Genomic DNA, 25,202 nt, shown 5'->3' with positions numbered 1-25,202 from the left:
GTCATGAAAACTGGGAGTTTCTGCAGAGGGGGAAACAAATCACCAAGACTCAGTATTACTGGCAAGATAGCCTGGACATGGGGAGTAGCTCAGTTCCAGTCAGTCAGTCTCTTCCGCTGAACATGAGTGCTGTGCTTGTTTCAGATGGAAATCCCTGTCTTCAGTGCAGAGATGCACACGCTTTCTTAGCCTGGTACAGGAGAAGTATGGATCAGCAAGTCCCTATTGTGACAGCACCTTTATCCAGTGTATTTTATTGATGTACTTAAATGCTTCTTTTCGGATGTTCTTTTTTTTTTTTTTTTAGAGCTCCTTTCTGGTAGGCAGGAGTGGTTGTCTGGCCTGAAACCAGCCTTCCTTTGTCATTGATAGTTGCAGACTTGGCTAGTCAAGTCTGAATTGTGCTGTTTCTTTGTTTTCCTGCCTTTCAATGCTGGATTAGACATAGTGAGCAAGTTTTTTTGCACCCTGAAGGATCGCAGTTTTGTCTCTTTTTTTTCTGTCAAAGAGAAGGGCTGTGACTCAATTCAAACTGGTTGTTTCAAGTGTTTCAAAGTTTTACTATTGCATTGATTGTCATTTTTTTAATCTCCATATGGTTCTCCTCAGCTCCCAGAAGTACAATTTGTGCTGTTAGAAAGGGTTATTAAAAGAGAGAAATAGGAGAATTTTGGGGAGAAATTGGGAGAAATAAATGGGAGAAAATTCAGCTGTATTTTTGGGAATAGATTTGTGATGAGCTTTTCAATGTAGTTATCAACTGTGAATCTTGGGGATGGGGCCATGCATCTGCTTGGGATCTGGTATAATTAACAATTCCTGGTGTTTTCCTTTCTGTTTCCAGCAAGAGATCTAATAGTGCCATTGGTGCAGTCAAGGACAGTAGTAGTACAGCATTTTACTTTTATCTTAGGTTGCAAATGCCATGAAAAATTCACTGCCCTTTGATGCTCCTGATGCATCGCAAGAAGGCCAGAAGGTACTGAAAGTAGAAGTTACTCCGACAGTGCCGAGGATTTCTCGGACTGCTATTACAACAGCTTCTATCCGTCGTCATCGCTGGAGGAGAGAAGGTGAGCTTTCTCTGCCAAGAGCAAATACTGTAGTGTACTGTATTCATCATCATCACTGTAATCTGGCTTCTGAGTTTGAATGTTTGCAGAACAATGGTTGGGTTTTTTTTGTTTGTTTGTTTTTGAAAAGTTATATTCCATAACAATGTATAGTGTTTTACATCTTCAGAGCACTGCATGAACATGAACATTTGAGGTGTTTGTTTTGTTTTTGATTTGGTGATAACCTATGAGGTAGGTGAGAAAATGGAGAAGCTGGAAAACGTTCAATAAGACTTCTATTTTTCTCTGTGTAACACAGCATAAAATTGTAGGGATAGAGTTTGGCTTAGAATTTGAGTCCTCCTTTAATCCACACTAAAACTCAACTGCCTGCCATCATAAATAGTTCAGGGAATGAATGGTATTATCCAGACCTTGATAGGGTTTCAGCTACCTCTAAAGCTACTGAAGGCAGTGAGAGAGCAAAAAAACAATGCTCGCTCATACGGCCAAATTTAGAGAGGGGCCATGTCATAAAATAGCTTTGGTTAGCTTAGAATTTGTCCTTATTTCTCCTCAGTGAGTACTCATGTCGTATGGAAGTGTGCTTGACTGTATGAAGAAAAAAAAAAAATGTAGTAATATTTACCTTGATATGATGACATCTTCAGTGTAGGTGTAGCAAAAAGCTTGCTTTTAAATCACTTTCTCATACTTATAAAGCTGTGTTGCTGTATGTATAAAATATTGATTAAAAAAACCTGCATAAATGGCTGAAGGTGAAAAGTAGAATAACCTAAAAATAAACTGAGAGCAAAGTACTCTGAAAACAAGGACTACATATTTTCCTGTGGTACTCTTTTTTTTTTTTTCTTCTCCCCCCCCCCCACCTTTCTGTATCATGTGCCAAAGGATTTGATGATCTCTGGTCTTCAGCTGAATCAGGATGTCCAGGACAACAAGTAGCTGTCTTCTGTTTTCAGGACTCTGGATCATGTTTGTCTTCACCATAGTTGCCGTTATATTCATTTGCTGGTCTCTGGTTTACAGTATAGCCCACCTGTCCCTTTCTGTGGATGTTCTCACAACTTCTAACTAAGCACGGGTAGTGTTTTGTGTTTGTTCCATGTCCACATAAATTTTCTATTTTCCCTGCCTGGGTTGGAATGCCAAGAAAGGAATAGAAAAGCACTAAAATGTTATATGTTGAATCCCAGATGGCTTTGACTTCTCAAACGAGGCTGACTCAAGCATACCTGGCTCACCGATCCAACACGGCTCCACAGACCTAGGGATCAAACGTGAGCAAGAGGGGGAGGTGCTGATGCGCAGGACCCCTGAGCATGGCTTCCCGGAGCCCACCCTGGCAGCAGCCACAACAGAGGGTAGGACAGAGATGAGGAGGCAGAAGTCAGTGAGGCAGTTGCTGGAGGAGGATCCTGGCTCCCTATCCCCAAGCAGAACTTCTTTCCATTCTAGTGTGTGTTTCCGCTATCCCAGGGTGTATTAGCTTCTCTTTGCAATACACGCATCCCCTATATACCTAACATCAGGTCAGGTACTACCTTTTGTTATCACATGGGCTGGCCTGGGGCTTGCATCTGTGTGGTGAAAGACTGCTTGGCATGGCAAAAAAAAGAAAAAAAGGCAAAAAACCCCTAAACCCAGGGGTAATAGCCAAGAGCTTTGGGATTGCTTGGAAACTTTCTATTACTGAGCATGTTTAATCTAATATTCAGAAGGAAAAAATGCACCAGTTGAACATGAATCTAGTCCTGAAAAATAGACAGTACAGAGTATAAATGGATTTGGCTACGACTTAGTTACAATAGTGTCTTGCTAGTCTGCAGTTTTTAAATTTCCAAGAACAAAGTTTCCTGTTCCCATTAAAAGTCAAGCCTGTCGAAGACAGATGATGTTTTTATTTGCTAGTCATCTTTTAATTGAAAACTCATACACATACAGCTTATTTACATGAATGAGCTGGCTGCTCTAAAGACGAGTACCCAAAAAGTGCTTGTGTTTTCAAGAAGAAACCAGGTTGTCATGTTTCTAAAAACTTTAGAAACAATTACTGATTTCTTAATCGTGCTGTCCACACAAGTGCTGTAGGACTTCATATGTCTGCTCTGCAGCCAAGAATAGCACATAGAGTAGCTGGTAGAAATTTATTTTGCTTAAGTTCATCTATTAATTTTCTCATCTTTACTCCATAAAAGACATGATTTTGAGTACTGTATTTAATCATGATTTCTCCTCAGAGAGGAGAATTAATTTCTTGTAAATGTAGCTAAATATATTTTCAAATGTTCTCCTATCTTAAGTCATCTTTTCTATCTGAACATTCCTTTGGTATTTCTAGCCTCTGTAAGCATGTCAGTTGATCATAAATGAGATTTATTTGCACACTTGGATATGAACTACATAGGTTTTGGAATTTGTTCTTCTGGAAACAATAATCTGGAGACTTAATGTAGTGTTGTCATGGGATCCATACCCTTAATCATAGTTGCTATCAAACGATAATTAAGACATCATGCTTCTGTAGAAGGTAGCCGCATAAAAATGTTTAGTGTGGGTTTATCTACTCGTTGGTGCATAGTGAACTTGAGCATGCTCAGTAAATGAGTCCTGTCTTCTCCTAAATTCACTTCTTCAGTTGGTCTTACTCCATTTTACTAAACTTTGCATGTGCATGACCTGAAGGATATGGAGAAGTCCTCAGCTGCAGAGAACCTTCTAGGAGAGACGGGAAGTGGGAAAGAAGTTGGTAAAGATACGGCCATCTAGTCTTAGTTTGTTTTAAGACATCTATATAGTTTGGCATGTTCTTGGATAAGGCATCTTTCTACATGCTTTACTTCAATAGAAGTGGGTTGAATATCCTTCACTTCTCTAACATTAGCAATGTATAATTACATGCTTGGGCGACCTGACTTCTGCCAGTTCATAGCGTCTGGGAGAAGGCCAAGGAATGGAATTTGGCTTGATTATCAGTATAGAATTTTGTGTGTATATATAGTGGTCTATTATTTTACTGATGCTGATTTCACAAAAAGTTTCAGCTAGCAAATTCCCTCTCATAGATATCATTTTAATATTAAACAACATAATGAGAGACTGATCATTTCTAGTGACTTTTCAGCCTTCAGGTATGGGAAGGATAAACAGAATGAAAGTCACTTTAAAAAGCTTTATATAAAACCCCTTCTTCAGATCAATGTTTTGACCCAATAAATAGAAAAAACCAGAAGATTTCAAGAATGACTTGATAACGCCTTACAAGGTATTCCACTTCAGAGTGGTAGCAGCTGTGGTTGTGTGCAGTATTTTGCGTCAGTGTATGCTGTATCTACATCTACAGGATCAACTATGTACAGAAATAAAAACCAAAGTCTTTGGGGACAGACTTATTCTAATAAGGAACAGTGAGAGTCCTGAATACACACTGTACTGCAATTGATACAGTTTTTTGTCAGGTTGCACTGTCTCTTTCTCTTCTGGCCTTACAGTAGAAGAATGCTTGGGAGGACTAGGTTTTTAGTTCTTGTTTTCAGTTGTCTTACTGATCTATTGCGGCGGGAGGAGAAAAGAAAACTTCATTACTTCATTCTGGTTTTTCTCCCCAGACAGAGTATGTAAGGACTCAAAACATTTTTGATTGTTTCTGAGGGCAGTTTTTAGACGAAAAATAACATGTATTGGGAAAAGAATATGTGTTTGCTGAATTACTTCAGCCCCACTGGGAACTTTTGTAGGTATATGGATCTGACTGGACAGAAATTCTCTTGCATGTTGTCTTCTCTATCTTCTTCATTTTTGAGCACTGCTGAGCTGCTTGGGCCTCTGTATAGTTGCAGCATCCAAAAACTTGCAACAACCCCTCTCAGTCTTGTCTTTAAATTCTCTGGATAAAAAGCCACTTTTTCAGTGTGACTCTTCTCCTTCACTGTCCCTGAATAGGAATGTCTGTTTTGGTTACATTACTCAGCAATATTTTAATGTAAACTTTGAGGACAACTAATGTTTTTGTAATAATAAAAATCTTAGCATCATTGTCTGGAGATGCCTTCTTACAAGTTACGCATCTTTCGTTTGAATAAGAAGGGCTCGAGAGGGGACTTCATCTGCTGCTATTGCTGCTTGTAACCAAACATGCTTTCATTCAGCTTTGCATGATTATATAAAGAAACTTAAATGTTGATTTATTGAAAAAGTGCTCTTGCTTACAGTATGTTCCAGTTACGTCATTTTTTATTATCACCTTTGATTATGTGTGGGAAGGTTGGGGTGGGGGGAATGGAGATGTGCTGGATTGTGAATAAAATATATCACTGTCTAATGTATGAAAATACACTTAACATCTTCATGAGTAGATGAAGGTTTAGTTTGACCAAAAAGGGTGGGCAGGGGGAGGGGAAAGTATTCTATTTTAAATATGGTTACAGGAAGTTAAAGCAAGCAATGCACCCTTCATTTTTATAATAGCCCTTGAAACTTAAGAAGCTTCTTTTTCTAAGGCTAAAGTCTTTGCCAAGGAAGGGAGACTGCAGTAACATGAGCTATATTACCTTTCTGCTTCTGGGAGGCTAATGAGTCAAACAGAACTATGTAAAACTGCAGAATAATCTCACATTGCATTGTTCTGAGAGAGGCCCGAGAATGGTCTGTTTGGAGATGGCTAAACATCTTTTGTAAGCTGATACATGGTAATTCCAAGGCAAAGTTTTCTGAAAATAAGAGGCAAGTTTAAAACAGAATAATAAAACCTCCCTGCAGTTTTCTTTTGCTTTAGGCTACAGAAATGTGAAGTTGGATCGGGCTATATTCCTGCTACACAGAGGCAGCAACAACACTGAAAGCTTTGTGTCTGTTCTACTTGCCATAATGTAAAATGTTCCTTAGTGCTCTGCTAACAATCGGCATGAAAGGATGAGCTTCTACTCAAATATTAGAGTCTCTCAGATCCTTGCCACCACTCTTCCCCCATTCCACAAAAGAGATGTAAGCATGTTTGCTTGGAGGCAAGCTGGGTTGAACAGAAGCTGCCAGTAGAGCAGTACAGTGGCTTGAGCTGAGACAGATCCATAGGCTTTGCAGATTCCTCACAAATAATCAGGATCCACAGCTTTTATAAAGAAAAGCAAAATTCTTACAGCATGAATGTCTCCTTTTTTGCTTACCTGATTAAACTTTATGGCTTTTTCACATTGAAATGAGATACATGGAGCAAACTCAAGCTCCATTTTCAGTTTTGAAATTTAAATGCTGTTTTCTACTGAAACAATAACTCTTCTTTTGAGTACTTGGAGCTTAGAAAAAGGACTGGAATAAGATTTAAAAAAAAAAAAAAAGAAGAAAAGTCTTCGTGTGCAGCCCTAATCATATTATAGGCCTGAAAACAGGGATTTAAGAAAGAAGCTTGTCGGGCTTTTTTTTTCTCTTGGAGATTCCAGTCAAAAGCATGGTGCCTCTTCTGCAACATGGAGTGTTTCAGAGGTTAAATTTCTCTTAACACAAGGGTTGGGTTTTTCTCTGAAAAATCTAGATGCTGAGATAAAAGCAAATATGGTGGAAGGACCTAGATAGGTCCCTGCTGGAAATGCAGGGAGGATTGAGCTCTGGAGGAGAGAGAACTAGGAATTAGGTTAATCTCCAACAGAAAGTATAGTCACATTACTTGGAGTGCTAGCTATGCGAAACAAGTACCTTCTACCTCTGTTGGAGCATTGTGACTGCTGGCCTAGGAAACAACCTAATTCTGAAGCTTACTGAGCACTTGCCAGAGCTTACTCTGACTGGAAGAGATCCTAAACATGCTTAGATCTTGCCTCAAATAAGATAAAAATAGTCTGGAAAAAAAAATGGTCTGAAAGAGTTTTTTTGATTTGGTTTGTTTGTTTTTTTTTTAACCACGCCAGTATCTGCAGGCAGAACTAAAACAAATTAACCAAATGGGGCCTAATTCTTGTTTATAGACAAAGTTTGGAAGATATTCTAAATGATAAAAGTGATGAAGAGGAAAGGCAAATCAAGTTCAGGGAGTACTTATTGTTAGATACTGTTATTCGGCTAAATATGACAGGAAGATTATTGGCTGAGAATCAGAAATTTTAAAGCAGGTGAAAACCAGGTGGATTAGCAAATGAGGTTTGTTTTGACATGCTGTGTGCATCTTTGTCTTCATGCAACTTGAATGCTTGCTGTGTGTTCTGATTGGTTTGGGATTTTTTTGGTTATTTCTTTTTTCTTAATAGATACTGAAGGTGTAAATGGAAGAGAAGAATCTGTGAATTTTAATGATGCTGATGAAGGATTTTCATCAGGAGCTTCCCTCAGCAGCCAGCCAGTTGGGACCAAACCTCAATCATCTGTATCCCAGAAGGGCAGCTTAAGAAAAACAGCAAGTGGGCGTTCTGCTAAGGATAAAGAAACCTCTTCTGCAGCAAAATCCAATGAGAGCCCTCGAGATTCAGTAGCTCGGAAGCAGTACATGCACCAATCCACTGACCTTGGTGCAGATATAATTGAGATGACACCTACTAAGAAACACCTCAGCCTGCCTGCTGGGCAGGTGGTGCCAAAAGCCAACAGTTTGAGCCTGATCAGGACCGCCAGTGCTTCCTCCAGTAAATCGTTTGACTATGTGAATGGCAGTCAAGCAGGCTCCGGTGTTGGATCTGGTACAGATGGTGTTACAAATCTAGCAGCTGGCAACACCAATCGGTTTTCAACTATCAGCCTACAGGAGGACCGGCTAGGCCAAGCTGGGGAAGGTAAAGATCTCCTTCCCCCAGGAGCTCCCCTAACCAAGCAGTCTCGATCTCCAAGTTTCAATATGCAGCTGATATCCCAGGTGTAACTTTGACTCCCTTCCTTAGGACTCCCTCTTTCCCCTTAATCCCCAGGCAAGTTCATCCTTAGGCAAAACGTGAACCATCATCCCGCAGTGTGAAAATACTGACTGTTGTGATCTTGTTTGATTTGGTTTAGCTATCATACTGTATTACTGAAACAGCAATAATTCTTCCCTCACCTTCGTTCCCCCCCCAACCCCCTCCCCTTGTAAACATGGTTGTGAAGCAGTATATAATGTACTGTATGCCTTTTTCCATGCCTTCCTTTCTCCTTGGGTGATGTGCAATCCATCGTAGGCTGATCAGTCCCATTTCAACACTGTGAGACTGGAGACACCGGCAGAAATGGTGAATGTGATCCCTATGAGATGATGCTTTGGCTTTGTTAAGAAATAGAAACGGGTTTGTTTTCTCGGTCTACAGTACTGCAAAGACTACTGGATCATGACTTTTCTTTCTCAGAACCAGGAGTGCCTCAGAGATTCTAGTGTGACTTTGGACCTCTCTGAGTCTGTGCAATCAATTCTGGGGAGGGTATTGTCATTGCTGCTCCTGGCTGCCTACAGCACTTTTTTCATTAAAATGAGGGTAGTTTTTTCTTGCCTGCCCCCAGTCTCTCATCCCAGAAGCTTTTGATGTTCAGCAACCGAGACATGCATATTAACAAGTTGTTTTCCCTCAAAGAGAGGATTCTAAGTAGATAATGTAGGTTACAATGCACTTCTAATGGCGTTGTAGCCATATGTAGTGTTACATGTCTTCCCCTCCAGGACACAGGGTCATTCTGCATACAGACTAAAATTTACACGTCGTGCTGTTAAAGCAATTGGTTTGTAAGTGGGAGGGAACAGTGCTTTCCCAGGAGCTCATAGATAGCTCTGCTCCATTTTTGTTGTTGTTATTCTTGTGAGGTGCTGATCACTGAATTGAAAGGTGTGTTTGGGTAAAGAGTATTTCTCAGGCTGCTTTCTATGGTATCAAGGCTGTTTGACACCCCCGCCCCTCTCAGCTGCTTTCTCAGTGTCTCTGAATTCAATCATGGAGTCATTTGAAGAATCCTGCAGTCCGGACAGACTCTTAAGGGGCTGTCTCAGGGATAGAGAAAATAGTTTGCTAGAAACACTGAAGCTTCAATGTGAAATGCTTTTCTAGAAATGCCATTCGTGCAAAGGGGTACTGACAGTCCTTTTTTCCCCAGAAGGATCACACCTCATTGCCTTGGTATTTATAATCTGTTGAGTTTTTTTAACTCTTATTTTAGTGGATTGGCCCTGCTCTAGAAAATTCAGAACTCATGCCATTGAGCCAAGCCTTGAATGTATATGACTGGTATGTGGGCACTGGCTGGTACTTATGCTAAGGAACACTGCTTAAAAGCACATTTCTGGTTACATGGGAGAATGGTTGTCATTCTCTCTCCATCTCTTTTTATCTCTTTTTGGATTGCTAGAGACAAAAGGGGAAAGCTCATCCTCTATGCTGAAGTAATGTATGATATCCTGGAAGTTTACAAATTGTAAACCCACAGGAAAGAGTTACGATCTTTATGTGGGCACTTTGGTTTCACTGTCACTGTGAAGGATAAACATAAGCAGTTATAAATAGCAGGCTATCTTTGAATGATAGTCTTCAAGAAAACCAGGATGATGACAGGGTGTTGCATTGCTCGTAGTTGGTTTTGGTTTTGTGGGTTGTTTTTTTTTGCTCTTGAATCTCATTGTTTCAAATAGAACTTTTTTTTTTCAAATTTACATTAAAATTCATTTAAATATTTGAAGGTTTTTTTGTGGTTTGACAAGTGACTTAGGTAGTCTAGTCTTCATATCTTACATTCATAAAGTGAATTAAACAGCATCTGGACTGATACAGAAATTCAATCAAAGAATAAATAGAATCATCAGAAAGAAGACCATAAGAGTTTCTAAATTGAAGTTAATCTTTAAGGACCACCAGTCAAACACAGATGGAATGAAGGGAAAGTTGAGATTAAGATATGAGGCATTTTCTGCAAAAATGTCAAAAGATGTATATGGTTAAACTCTTTATTTTATGAAGTTTTACTAGTGGAGACAATTGATAAGTCGTGGCTGAAAGTACAAAGTTTATATTTTGTAGAGACCATGACAAAGGAAAATCTGTTAAAGAGCCATCACTGAATTGAAAAGGACCAAATGATGTGCTTAAATCTTTGGGAAAGAAAAGGCCGGGAGTGTCAGCTAATTTTTTAAGAATTACTTTATTTTAGTATTTTAAAAAGTAGAGTTGTTCACTGGCACGATTCTCTACTTTCTGTGTTTGCCATTATAGTCCAGAAGTTTTAGGATGCTTAAATTGGCATCAGGCCAAATTTCACGGCCCTTTTTTTGGTTTGGTTTGTTTTTTGTTTTTTTCTAAATATTCTTACCTGTGGTGTCCCACACTATTAAACTATTTCAGGGAAGTGCGACAGCTCAGTGACTTCAGATAGATAGGGAAGTCAAATGTACCTGCATAAGTTTGAATTGGTTAAAACTTTAGTCAAACTACCTTTTAAGATATTTTTACAGTTCTCATTTTGATGATGTGCCTTTTGTTATTGTTTCATCCATTGTATTTTGGTTTATTCTTGTATATATATATACCTGCCCCATATAAGGCTTTTAAAAGAGGTCAAATTTATCCCTGTAAAACAAAAAATGTAACTTTTTTTGCTCTGTGCTGATGTGGTACACCTATAACTTCTCAAAATTACCCCTTTAGTGCAATGTTTCAGTTGTGGGAGCTTGTTTTGTTGTTTTTCAGACAAGTACTGTTCAACATCTGTTTTACAAAATGAGTCATCACTAATATCTACAAACCAGCTGTAATAACAGGCTTTGCCAGTGGTGTGTATCATGTTTATCATTAATGCTTCTAGATGTGTCTCAAACTATGCCAAGGTGCTTTAAGATCATAGTGAAACTTTATACACTGCAGTTCAGTACACTTCCAAGTACTGTGGTAGAAATAAAATTAGAAGTGTCTGGGATATGAGTTGAGGGAATAATCTGCCATCTTTCTGATTATATATGCTAAGTACTAAACAAAGTACAAAACATACTTAAAATTTTCTGATGCCTGTGACAAATATTTAAACTTAAATCTCTTTATCCTGAGTTCACTCTGCTGTGTCTTCTTTTAGAACATTTGGTACTTGACGTGAGGCACTAGATTTAGATTTCTGCAGTATTTCAGCGCAACTACAGCATTATAAAAGAAGGTAAAAAAGCAGAACACTACTATTTTTCCCAATGTATGTGTACATGCGTGCACATACATGTAATTCTTGGTGAGCAAGTGTGGGTACTATATTTTGATGTATATATACAAGTAAGTAGGGATAAATGAATTATTCCTTGATACAATATTTACCACATCACAATATGCTGCCATTTTGCAACTCATTTTTGTTGGGATTGATAATTTTAAGAAAATACAAAAAGTTAGGATTGTTAACTGCAGCTTGATTATGCTTTTCAGGGGTTTATTTTGAGCAGCTTTTTGGTTGAATGATGAGCCACTTTTTCATCCTGCAGGCAACAAAGTGATGAAGTAAAAATACCTATTAAAACAAAAGTTGCAAGATGACAGTTTAAATTGCTGTATTATCCTTTTAGTTTTCATTTGGAGACTTTGTATGCCACTGTCCATTTTAATGCATATTTCTTTGAATACCCTTTCTGACGTGAATTTGGAAAAGTTTTTTTAAGTATAATTCATTCTGTAATGCTGAACATCATGTTGCAGCCAGTAAGCATTAGATCTAGTATTTGTAGTTTGCAAGTGTGTTGGTCTTAAATACAACATTTCCAACATACTCCTGCTAGCTTTAACATAATTAAAATTATCTGGTTTAACATCAAAATAGTGAGAAAAAAATGTTTTCTGACAAAGTATTTATTTGCACTACTTATGAATACTGGAGTTTACTGGGACAGGGTTTTTTCTCACCATGTGAGGTTTACTTGTGTGTGGGTAGGTACATACATTTGTCACGTGTTGACAATCAATTGCCTCAACTGTGTGTATACTGTATGTAAATATGAACATATTTTTCAAGATTAAGGGGGAAACCTGCATCTTAATGGTGGTAAAGCTACTCTGTAGTAAGGTGACCCCAACTCTAATCCCTTTTTGTCTCCAGATACTATGTACTTTGATTTACTTCTTTAATGAAGATTATTAGTGTTCTTGGAAAACTTTAGCTCCAGGGAAATTTTCCTCAATATTTAATGTATAACATGTTCAGAGAATTATATTTTGAAAAATTAATTTTGGAATAGATAATTCTATGCTATGGCTGTATTTTAACCTAAGAGTTTAAATTTGTCCTATTTTTATCATGAACCAATGGCTATCTCTTTTAAGTGTTCAGCATTTTGACTTCGGTCACAAACCAGAAATTTTTGTTTATCTTGGCTTACAAATTTAAACTAATTTGAAGACTAAGTGAGAACGAAGAATAACTTTTTGAGTAAAATCATTAAAATCAAGCAGTACAGACCTAGGTACTGTACTCATGATCCTGGAGGAGGTGTGGAAAATATAATAGAACGTGTTTGAATGAAATACATGTACTGCACACAAAACAAAAATATGTTTCTGATGTTAGTAAATCTAATAATCTCATCCTTAAATTCTGCAATTCTTTCACTGCCAAAGATATTGCTACCTTGGCATGTTTAATATAGCATTAAAGCCATTAGATAGGTTTCATTTGTGACAACCATTTACATCATAGCAATACTTTGCATCAGAAGAGTAAACATGCCCCTTCTATTTATTTAAATTTCTTGTTTAGGGTAATTGCAGGGCTAAAGTTGCAAAATATCCCTCCTTTCCAAGCATGGTAAGCAAAGAAGCCAGATGCTCTGTACTTGCATTGTATTCTTGGTTGCATTGTATTCTTGTTTTATATCAAATTGTTCAATATTTCATATTCTTCAGTATTTTAAATGCTGTTTTGTTTCTATATGGGCCTTAATCTCTCTTGATTATTTTTTAGTTTGTTTTCCCACTGGCCCTCAGATAAACTTTGCTGTGGAAAGCTTTTCTGTAGGTGATTCAGGGTAACGGGTCGTGACACGGATGTTGTGTTAGTGTATACATGTATCAGTCTATCAAAATTTGAATGTCATGACGAGCTGAAGAGCCAAAATACTCACCTGCCTCTTACACAGTGGTGGAAGAGGATGGAGAACTGTGAGCAACTTGGTTTGTCAGTAGTTCCTGAAAGGAAACAGTAAGTGGATTTTGCAAGACTGATACGTATGAGGCTTTCCACATAGTCATTATGAAATTTTATTTAAAATAAAACAAATCTTGGAACAAGATTTCAAAATATAACAGCTAGCCATTTCAGATAAGTTTGGCAAGTGTCAGGGCCTGTGACATTAAAAGTTCAGAAGCAAGCTGTAGAAGTCTAAGGGTACCTTACAGCTTCCAGAAATGGATTTACTAAAAATCTGTCCCATGTTGTCTGTCTGTATTTGAGATTTAATGAAAAAATTTCAGGTTTTGATTAGATTATTTTATTTATTTTTCTTTAGGCTACCCACCTCCCCTAGGTTTTTTTGTGGGTTTTTTTTTTTTCCTGCGTTCATCAGATTTTACCAAAGGTGGTATCTGAGGGACCAAATGAATTTAAAATGGGTCCATAAATTATCCTGCCTGTTATAAAGGATTACTAAGCTATTCCTGTGAGGAGCTGTTGATGGGAACAGATGTGTAGTAAAACTTTGTGTCTGTACAGTAAAATCTTGCCCTACATTTTAGCTTGTGCATGATGAGCAAAGTGATGAGATCAAGTTTTATTAACCAATTACTTGGTTGTGAGCTCACAGTGTTTCACAGTTGGTGAGATGTATGCAATTTAGAGTGGACTATCTGCATTCTGATAGAACTCTCTAAAGCAATTTGAATTTTGACGCTTGAAAAGGTGATTAATCACTCACTAAAATGTGGAATAGAATTCACACAGGTTTTTGGTTTTAGAGGGTAAAATGATCAGGAAAGATTTCTGTTTAGGAGTATCTCTTAGCAAAGTGACTCTATCGTGCTTTGTCATGGAAACTTCCTTACAAAGTGGTAGTGGATCCTGTGTGTTTGAGTCCTCATTCTCCCCAGAACTGATCACAAAACAGAAAAAGTAGTATGAATGAAACAACCTTTTTACTTTTTGTTCTAAAATAAGCAGGACTTGGGAGTGACAGAAGTACTGGCTATTGACACTGCTCTTTCTGTTCAGGCAGTTATTATTGTTGTGCTAGACTTCCATGTTATTAGTTTATGAAAAATGCAAGTAGTAAAAACTTTGTGGCTTCAAGTATACAGTAGGTGTGTGTTAACAACCTCTCAGGATAAAACAACTTGTCCAAGTATTAATAGATTCCTAGTACTGGGGTGTGTCTCTGTGTTTTTGTGTGCTAGTGTTCAATGATTACTTTGAAACAAGACTTCTTACTGTTTTCTTGCAGATAGTGAATACTTTTGGGATGGATATTACTAGCTGGTTGTTTATGGGAAAATACCATATGATTGAATAAAATTGAGTCATTTAACATTTTTTCCATATCGAAGATTCCAGGAAAAAGCTAATAAAGATTTTTAATAATTAAATCAGATACTCTTAATACAGTTTAGATTTATTACGGTAGCTTTTATTTGCTATAAAAAAACCCCAACAACTAAATTGAGGTACTCCATGCTGCATTTTTTAAATTTGTAATTCCTGTACTTTACAATGAATCTTTTGATCTGTTTTTGTCCTTCTAAGAATACAGGATATGCTGTCAATTTTACTAGCAAAAAGAAACATTCTGCAAGGGTTAAAAGGTTATTTTCTTACTTTTTTCTGTCATACCAAGTTTGTTTCTCTGAACTAAGGTTTCTGAGGATTTTTACTACTTTAGCATTATGTAATCTTATCTCTGTCACAGAAGGAGCATAAGCAGCGAGTAGCCCACTTCTTGTGGACACACAGCTTACAGGCGAGGGGACGCGGCGTGGTGGTGTGTCCCCTCTTCACCAGGACAGCCCCGGCCTGCTGGGACCGACCCCAGACGGTCAGGATTCGGTTCTGGTGAAGGACTAAACCAAACGGGTTTTTACTAACCACGACCTCTGCTGTAGGATGTCCTTTAACCTGGGACCAGGGAAAAAAAATCTTCATTCTTAGACCTGAAGATGGCACGTATTGAAGATCATGTTATTGGTGCATGTAAGCCATTATCTTAACTGTCTTACTGAGCTGGTTAATGCTGTTGACTGTTGTTGAAATGTGAAATGTAGTTACTATTGACCTTTGTAAATACCTGCCAGAGATGAAATATAATTATTTTAAATCATTGTAAATAGAGATGTATAAAACTCGACACAATCTGCAATGCAGAAAATATATATATATAAATATATAAAGATGTTAAATAAATATTGTGCTGTTTCTGAACAGAAATTAATACTTTGTGAATTGTTTGTTTGGGTTTTTTTAACTTTGATTTACGTTGCCGGGGTTGCATACCGCAGGGCACACCTGCGGGCCTTCACAGCGCGGGCACACACGGACACGCGGGAGGCGGCAGCAGCCGCCGCGGGCTGCGCGGGCGACGTCACCGCGCCCGGGAGGAGCGTTCCCTGTAGCCGCTGTCTTCCGGGTGTTTCTCTGAAGAAGCGGGGGCCGGGGCCGGGGCCGTTCCCGCCCGGCTCTCACGGCGGCTGCCCGTCGCCACGGCAACGCCGGGCGCCCGCCCCGCGGGGGCGCGCTTCGCCTGCAGCGGAAGTCCCGCCCTCTCGCCGCTCCCGCCCGGCGGGAGGCGGGGCAGAAAAAAGGGTCGCGGATTGGCCGAGGCACAGGTCGGTCAAGGCGCGGCAGCGGCGTTCAGTGCCCGCCCACCTCGTCGTCAGGCGGTGGAGTTGCCCGTTATCTGGCACGTGAACCCGCTTCCGCCTCCTGCTGCTGTCGCGGGGGGCGGCCGGGAGCCCGCGGCGGGCCGGTGCCGGAGGGAGCAGGAGCCCCGGGGTCGAGTCTCGGGCCCCGCGGAGCGCGGCGCGCGGAGGCGGAGGACGGTCCCGGCGTTCACAGTCGCGTGCCGCCGTGCGCGCCTTGCGGCAGCGCCCTCTGGCGGCGGGGCTGGGAGGGACCCGCGTGTGTGAGGCGCGGGTGCTCGCAGGGTGCCCACCATGAGCCAGCCGGAGGGGAAGGGCGGCGGCGGGGGCCTGCGGGTGAAGTTCGTGCCCGACGAGGAGGTCCTGAAGCACATTGCTGATGACCCAGGTACATCCCGCTCGGGGCAGCGCCCAGCCCGGCGCCGCCCGCTGCTCCCAGGGCTCTGGGAGAGGGGCCGGGCGGACCCGGCACCCCCCCGGGAAGGGAGCCCTTCAGTAGCTGGGGCGGCTCAGCGCTTTGGCCGGGCTGCAGGCAGGACAACGCCTCCAGCGTCGTTCTCCTCCTGACTGCCTCTTCCGCAGTTTATTCCTGTCCCCACCCCGGCACATGGCAAGGGGCAGCTGAAGGCGGTGTGGGTACCAGCTCTCGGTACTAGCTTCCCGAGCAGCGGTGTGTGTGTGACGGCCTGGGAGGAGGGGCACAAAAAGCCTGGCTTCCTAGGTACTTCCCAACCCCTGACGTGGTTAAACACACAGAGAACCAAATCGGAGCAAGGTTCGAGGTGGTTGTTGCAGGAGTCTTTTGCTGCAGTTTTAACTACTTTTAAGGTTTGGAACTTCTACGGAGATGCTTAAAACTTGCCTGTATAAGGCACAGAGCACCCTGATCTGACTTCGCTGTTGGCCCTGCTTTGATCGGGTCAGACAGACGCTCTCCAGAGGTCTCAGCCTAAATTCTCCCATGAGTGTACTGGCAGCCTATAGGCCAGGTCTTTTCCACTTGCTCCCCTTTGCTAGGGGGAGATAAGGGATGCTAAATACCATCCCCTTTACGTGCAATTTGATACTTCCATGTGTGAGTCAGTGTCATTTCTCCCAAACGGTGGAAGCCGGTGTGTGCTGAAATGGGGATCTTGAGCTCATGGGCTGCAGGGGCCAGCTTTTGTGGTAAAGGAGGGACTAATGGCTGTAGGGTCATCTGAACACCAGGGCATAGACCAGCTATTCTTTTAGAGGGACATCTTTTCAGTGTTGTATTTGTTTAGCGATTTGCACAACAGGAACTCGGTCTCTAAATGGCGTAGCTGTGTACTACTGCAATAGAAATAATGAAATAGTGGGGGGTTACAACTTTTATTGCAATCCTAGGTATTAAAGTACGGAAGGACAAGAATCAGCCGACAGTCAGTGTGAAGACATTTGTGAAGAAACTTGAGAATATTTCAGACGATGAAGCTCAGGAGATCCTGGAAGAGAAGAAATATGTTGCCGCTCTTGGAATATGTGCTCAAGGTATTAGCAGGGGAAGACCTAACACAACTCTGACTTCAGGAGATTCTTACAGTGTCAAGGTTGTACAGTGCTGATAAAATTGTTTTTGAGTCCTGACCAGTTGTAGCTGTGCTTGTGGTAACAGAGGAGAGGATAATGATTCTAGGATTTTGTTATGATATTTATTTCACACACATGCAATATAAAGAGTCCTTTGAGCCAAATAGTAAAATGTTGCATTCCATCTTCCTTGGGAATATACCAATGTTTTTTAAGTAGCTACAAGTGACATTTCTTTTCACAGATTCAATGGGAAATGGCTCAAGTGTAAGTGGTGGTGAAGTTTACTCATTCCAGACTCCCAAACGCTCCAGCAAAATGGCAGAGCTGGGTATGTTTTCCTCTTTCTTCTTTCTTTCTTGCTCTGGCTATGGTCTTTTTTTGAGTACACTGTTAATGTGATTTGTTGCTTCCGTTTATTCAAAAGATATGTTTGCCGTATTTCAGTACCTTTTATCTGGCTCTGAATCAGTCTTTCTCAGAAACAAAAGCACGGGGCTAGGACAAAGTAAAGGCATGGTGGGGGTAAGAAATACAGATAATAAATAAATGCATAAGAGAAGTGGAAGTTTCTTAATGCTGGGAGAAAGTCTGTTTGTAAGTGCCAAAGGATGGCAGGGGTTTTATTTGTGTGACTTAGAAGGATGTAAGAATAAGTCATTGTGTAGCAAAGAGTCAAAAAAAGGCAGTATTAGCTTTGTGTGTCAGGGTATTTCTCCTACTCAAAAGTGTCTGAGCGTGCTGGCTAAGCTAACTGTAGGCTTAGGAGAAGCAAACAGAAAGTGGCAGTTTTGGAGAGGGTGGACTGTTCTGGTTCAAATGAGGTGCTTGAGCCCTGCTGCCACCGTGTTTCTTCTCACTTGAAGAGTTTTTGTGTGCTTAGCACCATCTGAACTTCATTGGTGTTTAGCTGTCACAGCTATTGATACATCTTACAAAGGATGATCCAACGGAGGGGGGGTCATCATTCTGTGTCACTATACAGAAACTGTGGTTTCTGTACCTCTTTACTTCTCCTCTGGGCTTCTGCTGTGTCTTGGGAATTTGTGTTTCTCGCGCCTCCTTTGCAGCAGTGTAGGTTTCACTGGTGCTGCCTCCTGGAGCCATGACTTGGTTTGAAAACTGAGGCAAGTCATACAATGGAAGGCTGGTTTTCTTGAGGGACTGTTAGCAGGATACAGAGGCCTTCCATATTGAGGTCAGTGATTCAACTTCAGTTTGTGCTGGTAAGTAGTGGAAAGAGGTAAACAGGATGCAAGAACCCATCTCCTGGGGAACTGATGTGTTTGCTATACCTGCCGCTCTACTATGTCCAGTTGCAATTTTAAAGGACTAAGTGAGCATGACCAAACATTGCTGTGATTCGAAGACATGTGGTCTCCCAGGGAGAAAAGCATGCTCTGCCATTACCTGAGCCTTCTAAAATGAACATTCTAAAATGAATTAACTGAGTAGTTTAGTCTTTGAAAATCTTTGTTAAGGATTACATTCGCCTTTAGGGTTAGAAAAAAAAAAGGACATATCTGGTGCACTTTGTGAAATAGCTAGGAAGTTAATACTTAGAGAGCGTTTCAGGTATATGGCTCCACGGCTGACTAGCCAGAGCTGGGAGTTTTGTATCTGACATGTGAAACTTCTTCCCTTCCCCCTATTTCCTACAGCCTCTGAATTAGCCCAGACACCAGGACAGAGTGTTGCACCTGATCACTCCGAGTGCCCTGAGAAGACAGCCAAAACCCCTCAAAGCAGCAGTAAGTCCTGTGATGCTTTGGGGAACTGAAGCTGAGTGAATGGGTGTTGTGTTTCTGTTTGGGTGGTGAAGTGCATGCTTGAGTGCCAGCTTCTGTCATGCTTGAGTATTCTAGTCAGCTTAACATTGTAGGCTGAACTGCTTGGTATGCATGGCCTCTGGTTCACCTGAGTGTGAGATCTTTTATTCTGCCCTGCTGGTGTAGAGAAAACAGGAACTTCTTTCTCATTTGTTGCTGTGACACTTAATGATTTCCTCTGTGTTCAACAGATGAATGCTTGCACTTGAGAGGGTTATGAGCTGGGCTGATTTGTTGAACACCAAATGGGTAGGATTGTGCAGGTGTTCATGGGTAAATTCACACTTTATTGTATAATATTCAAGCACCCAATGCTGCAGGGAGAAATACAGGTGGGAGAAGTCAGTGCAGCTCAACACTGGCAAGAGCAGGTTACTTTTTGCTCAGAAATGGAGTCTGATGTGCTCAGGGAGAGGACGTTAGCTCATTTTTCAGCCTTTTACCCCTGCTGATGGCCTCCCAAAGCTGTGACCGGAATTAAAAGCTACCTTCTGTGCTAATAACATTGACTGTCTTTGTTCTCTCCTTGCTTACCTGTGAGGAGCTAGAGACTTCGCTCATAGGATTAACCACCTAGAAAGTTGATATTTTGGTGCAGAGTACCTTTGAATAGTGAATGCCTGTTTTTCTAATGGACCATCTTGTACTGCTGTTGAAAATATGCAGTACTCTGAACAATGCTGTTTCTTGCTTTGCAGGACGTTCAAGTTCAAACAAAGTGCAGCAGAAGGTGAGTGATGACTCTACTTTGCTTGGGGCTTTTTTTGTTTGTGTTTTTTTTTTTTTCACTTTTAAATCTTGAACTGTCCAATTACTACAGTTCTGGAAAGAAAGGATTTTGAAAAGCCTTATCCATGGTACAGATGTCTCTCCTAATCCAACCAGGCAGGAGGAACTCAAGTGAGAACCAGAGCTACCGTTGGTGAGGACTATGGGATTTAGAATCAGCAGGCAAATAGTGGGTTTGACAGTTTAATCAGCATGGGTGGAGACTATTTCCTTGCATCACACAAATGAGGATGCTAGGCAATCCCTTAATATGCAGTTAAACTCATAGCTTTCCAGTTTATTATCAAAGGAAGAAGCAGCCTTAGTTTTAAGGAGTGCTGTTAGAACAGGAATTCAAGAACTGTGGTGCTGTTCAGTTTCATACTGTAGCATTGGTTTATAAAAAATAATTTGTGATAATGGGGGGTGGGATGTAAGTTGATGTCATCTTTTGTTACGCTACAGAGAGATACAGTCCAGAACTGCCAGCTGTGTTGGTTATAAAGAGAGTGCTGTGCAACAGTTGGCTTTCTAAAATGGTATAGCATCATACTAGAAATGTGTGCACAGCTTTTCCAGTATAAGGTTCCAGGATGAGATATGCCTGTAACAGATGCTGTTTTGGGACGCCATGTTCACTCCTTGATGATTTCACATCCACTTTGACAGGATTAACAAAAGTGTTTCCTTCCACCAGACTCGTGTCCGAGTTAGGCTTGTGCTTTACACCTGTGTAAGGAATACGTGCCACTAGAACTTGATGAGCCCAGGCAGCTTAGGTTCCCTTTGCTGTACTTCTTCCGGGCTTAGTATTCTGAGTGGTCTTCCGTCATTCTGGTAGTTGTTTTCATAGCGGAATTCCAAATCACTCAGAGTAGACAGTGTGAGGTGAAAAATGACTGCTCTGGGGAGTCAAAGCATTTTCAGTTTGTCATTGCTTCGATTTGACTCTTCTTAAGGGGCCAAAATTGGCATCTTGGTTGGAGATTTCACAGTTTTCTACCCTCCATGTCAGGATATTAGCTGAAAGAATTAATCCCCCTTTGGAACCTGATCCTACCCCTTTCTAGCTCTGAATGGCAAAACAAGAACTCTCCATACTTATTGCCTCTGCTTTCACAGTTTCTCGAGGGCTGAAATAGTTTGGAAATGTAACCTGATTCTACTCTTTGCTTGGCAGAGGGCTGTTTTGAAGAGTTATATGTTTCTAATCCATGTTTTTTCTTTGCTGTTACAGAGTAAAAGGAAAGAATTTGTGTCTACCACACCTTACAGACTCAGAAAGAGGCTAACAGGTAAAGATCAACGTTTGCAGTCAGCTCCCACAGTCAATGAGGCACTGTGTTCAGAGGAGGGTGTTTCTCCTGGTGGGCCTCTGCCTGTAGTAGCAGTCTGACTGAAGCAATCTGATTCTTCCTGCAGAGAGTGTAGAAATGTCCTTAAGGAAGTCTATGTAGACCTTTTCTCTATAACAGATTGCTACTTAGGTAAGGGGTGGAAGGGTTAGAAGCACCAAGTTGCTGAACTTCAGTTCAGCAACATGATCAAAAGAGACAAAACTCTCAGAAATTTAACCTATGCTGACACTTAAGTCTGGCACAATTGCTTGAACCAAATCATAAAACTTTTTAATGATGGCTGGGACATTCATGTTAAAGTATTTCCAGTAACTGGTTGTCTCTATATGCTCAGAATAAATGCAGAGGAGAGTTTTGTGTGTGACATTTTGTGTTCTATTCTTTTGTGTTGAGAGACCAAGACTGAGCCAGATTCTGTCTGTGCCCTTCAATCAACATTGCTAACAGAGGTCTTTTACAAAACTTTTTTTGCAGAGTATGACCCAGACGATACTCAGCTTGCATGATTGGCATTTGGGAAAACTGACATAGAGATGCTAAGAGAAATAGAGAATTCCATTGTCCATTTTTAGACACTTTTTATGGTAGGATTACGTTTCTTAATTGGTATCAAGGAGCAAGCTGTACTAAATAATTTGTGAGCCTAGAACTGGGGAAGGAACGGCTATATGCACTTGCAGTCCTCTTAAGCATTGATTTTACTTTTCTGTGAAATATTTTTAGGAATCATATGCTTGAAAAACATCTAGAGAATATATGGGAGAGCAAGGTGTTGCAAAATGTGTTGTGTGTAAGAAGTTGCTAGCTTTTAACTTTAATTTATGCTCTAGCTCCAGATCCCTATTTAGAAAGTGAGAGTGAATATTCTGCTTCCTGCTCAGAGGAGGAGGATGAGGAAGACCAGAAAGAAGTCAGCACTGTTTTATCAGGTCGAAAGACCCCAGCAAAAACTATGACTGCATCTACACCTCCTCCCAGAAACACCCTAGCCAAAAAAATTAAAGAGAACAAGATGGTGAGTGTGCAGAAAATATAACCCTGAGCTAGCAAGCATGAAGGGATGTTTAGTGACAATAAACTGTCAGTGACCACACTTAACTATGGGGAAGAAGGGCTAGACTCATTTCAAATCAAATCAGCTGAGTTGGCTTTTGCGGTATTTTGGAGCAATCCCTGTTGGACAGGCATCAGGTGAGCCTGTGCGCTAATCTAGTCTGTATCCTCGGCAGCTCCAGAAGAAGTTCTAAGATGTCTGTGAAGCAGGAGACCTTGTACTGAGAAGGGATGAAGAAATTGACTCCTGTAGCATCAACAGAAGCACACATTACTTTCTGATGTGGTGTTCAGCTTTGTTGTCTGATTTCCTTCCAGCACCAGGATCTCCACACCCCCGTAGAATTATTGCTGTGTTCTGTTCTCTCAGAATCTCTTTTCTGTCTCTGTCTTCAGGAAAGAACCATCTGACTAAGCTAGTTTTGGCAGAATGCTACTGTAGAAGACATTTTTGCAAATATTTTCTGGCTTTCTATTCACCCTTGCTCTATGTCCCATATTGGCCATCTTCAGACATGTTTGTGGGTGCGAAAGGAGAGGGGTAACTCGATAGCAAGAGGAGTGTGGCTGATCTTGCTGTCCCTTTTCAGAGCAACCTGGTGGAGGAATACTTTGAAGCTCACAGTAGTTCCAAAGTGCTCACTTCGGACCGAACGCTGCAGAAGTTGCGGAAAAGAAGATTGGATCAGGTACACTTCGTAGCAAAGCACAAAACTCTTGGAGCTTTTGATTTCTTTGATGAAGATTTCCCTCACCAAAACGTCCTGATGTTGCTATTTTCACTTTATTTCTCTCAGTGGTAATGCTGACTTAGGTAGCATTTTAGGCGTGTCTCCTACTGCTGCTCTGAGCAGAGACAGTGTCCAGTTGTTTGAACCTGAGACAGTAGGGAAGACACAGGGATATGACACTGTCAGGTGAGCAGATGGTTGAGAACTGCAGTTACCAGAACAGGTTAAAGTTTGCTTTTGGGGGAGGAGAAGAGAGAAAAGCAGAGCTGTAGAGACCTCCCTTAAAAATTATCACCAAAACAGCATTTTTGTCAATGAAGTACTTAGTGGAATTACAAGCTGTCTTGACTATTTATGTGTAGAGGAAATGGAGAGAGCCCTTTTCATCTGAGCATTACTGCGTCAAGCCACATGCAGGACTGGGACAGCGCTAAATGTTGTTGCCTAGTTTGTGAAATGCACTTTGTCCCCTTCCAGTTCCTAGGAGACAGGAACTGTCTAATTGTGGTGACTGAATTACTGGGATTTTTCCATTTGCCACTTCTACAAGACAGTTCAAAGCAAGCAGATGGATCCTACAGAGGCAGATACACGAGGACAGGTGCCAGGGAAGCATGTAATATACTTGGAGCTCTCATGTTTATGACTGCTTTTTGCATGTAACTATGTTTTAAGAGATGGCATATATGCAGATTGCCTGACGCCTGCTGTTGTCTGGAATTGCTACCCAGAGAAACATCTGGATTCTTAACAAGTTCTTTCATAACAGCTCTGGAAGGAAATCACGGCTTTCAGTATTAAATCTACTGCTGGCTCCAAAGAAATTGAAGGCTATGCAGTTCTGTCTCTCAATGCTTTATGTTTGTCTGACACATTGCAGCTGTCTTTGTGTTCTTTCCAGAATAAACTGTCTTCTACTGCAAGGGAGTGGAAAGCAAAGCTGTTAAAATTGAAGAGAAAGGAAGGCCAGTGTGGATTTGATACCATTTGTCAAGTTACTGTGCTGTTTAAACATCAACATCCTAGCATATCTTTAAAACTGAATTAATCCTTTGGTTCTTGATGCTTTTGAAGTAATACTTTTTCTACATTTAGCTATCAGCTGCAAATGATGTCCTTTCTGCTGTATTTCTTTTTTAAGATGATATTTGTGAGCATTCTCTTGTAGTGACAAACACCTGAACCATTGCTAAGCCTGTCAACTGGAGCCCTTGCTCCTGTGAGAAGGTTTGTGATGTTGGTATCTTCCTGGTACAATGCTTGGTGCTGTATAAGCTCTGTCTGTGTCCATTATTTCAGTAGTGGTTTTCCCATACTCAGCAGGAAGAGATAAAACACAGATATCAGTTCTAGTCCTAGTCTGGCTGCCATTTCCCGTAATAAGGTTACTTAATCTCTGTTTTGTTTTGCTAGTAGCAAAACTGTGCTTAGGGGGGTCTTCGTGGAAAAAAACAAGAATTGAGTGCACTGTCAGTGAAAACTGTTCTGTACCCTAGCTGCAGAGCATACTAGAGGGGTGTTTGCAAGAACTCCAGATATATGTCTTGTTTTTTCTCAGCTTTGAATGACTGTCGTCTTACCTCTCTCAACATAGCAAACACTGCATGACCTTTTGAAAAAAGCTCCCCTTGCCTATGCTGCTGAAATTAAAGAGCTAAACCAGCAACACGAATCCCTGTTTTCCAAGTGGATGCTGCAATTACAGTAAGTATGCAATGAGAAGCATTGAAGAAGCCTAGTAAACAGGCAGTGTCAGTAGAATTACCCTCATGTCAACAACGTCCTGTGGATGAGTTAAGGACTGACTTTTTTTCTTTGATTGATGGCTTAAATTTAAAATTAAGTGACATTAATTTAGTACAGTGTTTCCTGTAGACCACATCATACCTGAGTGACTCCTTGAACTGAATGCCTGAAGTGAAGTGAAGTTGCATTCTGCCTGGCTAGTTTGTCTGCACCTCTGTAAACCAAGCTAGAGGGCATTCAAAAACAGGGAGCATGAATAATGAGAAAATGGGGAACATGAATGATGAGAAAAGTGTCCTTTGTGAACAATCAGTTTTGCTTACAGCAGCATAGTTGGTAGTGAGTAGCCCAC

The 25,202-nt window shown here is 40.9% G+C and overlaps 1 protein-coding gene across 8 annotated transcripts in view; it reads left to right on the top strand.

Annotated features, from left to right (window-relative positions):
- The window catches only part of LOC141746663 (hyccin 2), a 74,852-nt gene that overhangs the window by 41,287 nt on the left and 8,363 nt on the right, over positions 1 to 25,202 (top strand). For 4 of the 8 annotated variants that reach the window (XM_074595606.1, XM_074595605.1, XM_074595604.1 and 1 more), the window contains 3 exons: positions 914 to 1,073; positions 2,273 to 2,440; positions 7,313 to 8,062. In XM_074595606.1, the coding sequence (XP_074451707.1) occupies positions 914 to 1,073; positions 2,273 to 2,440; positions 7,313 to 7,917 (933 nt within the window). In that variant the 3' untranslated portion in view covers positions 7,918 to 8,062. Of the gene's footprint in view, positions 1 to 913; positions 1,074 to 2,272; positions 2,441 to 7,312; positions 8,153 to 15,915; positions 16,203 to 17,182; positions 17,327 to 17,609; positions 17,697 to 19,026; positions 19,117 to 19,892; positions 19,925 to 21,199; positions 21,258 to 22,150; positions 22,336 to 22,963; positions 23,063 to 24,698; positions 24,809 to 25,202 lie in introns of those variants that run through there. The other 4 variants (XM_074595611.1, XM_074595609.1, XM_074595603.1 and 1 more) reach the window with 4 other exon arrangements.

The sequence above is a fragment of the Larus michahellis genome, chromosome 7 (assembly GCF_964199755.1).
Source record: "Larus michahellis chromosome 7, bLarMic1.1, whole genome shotgun sequence".
NCBI classification, from domain to species: Eukaryota; Metazoa; Chordata; class Aves; order Charadriiformes; family Laridae; genus Larus; species Larus michahellis.
The sequence above is the reverse complement of the archived record's forward strand: the minus strand, read 5'-3'. Positions and strand labels throughout refer to the sequence as shown.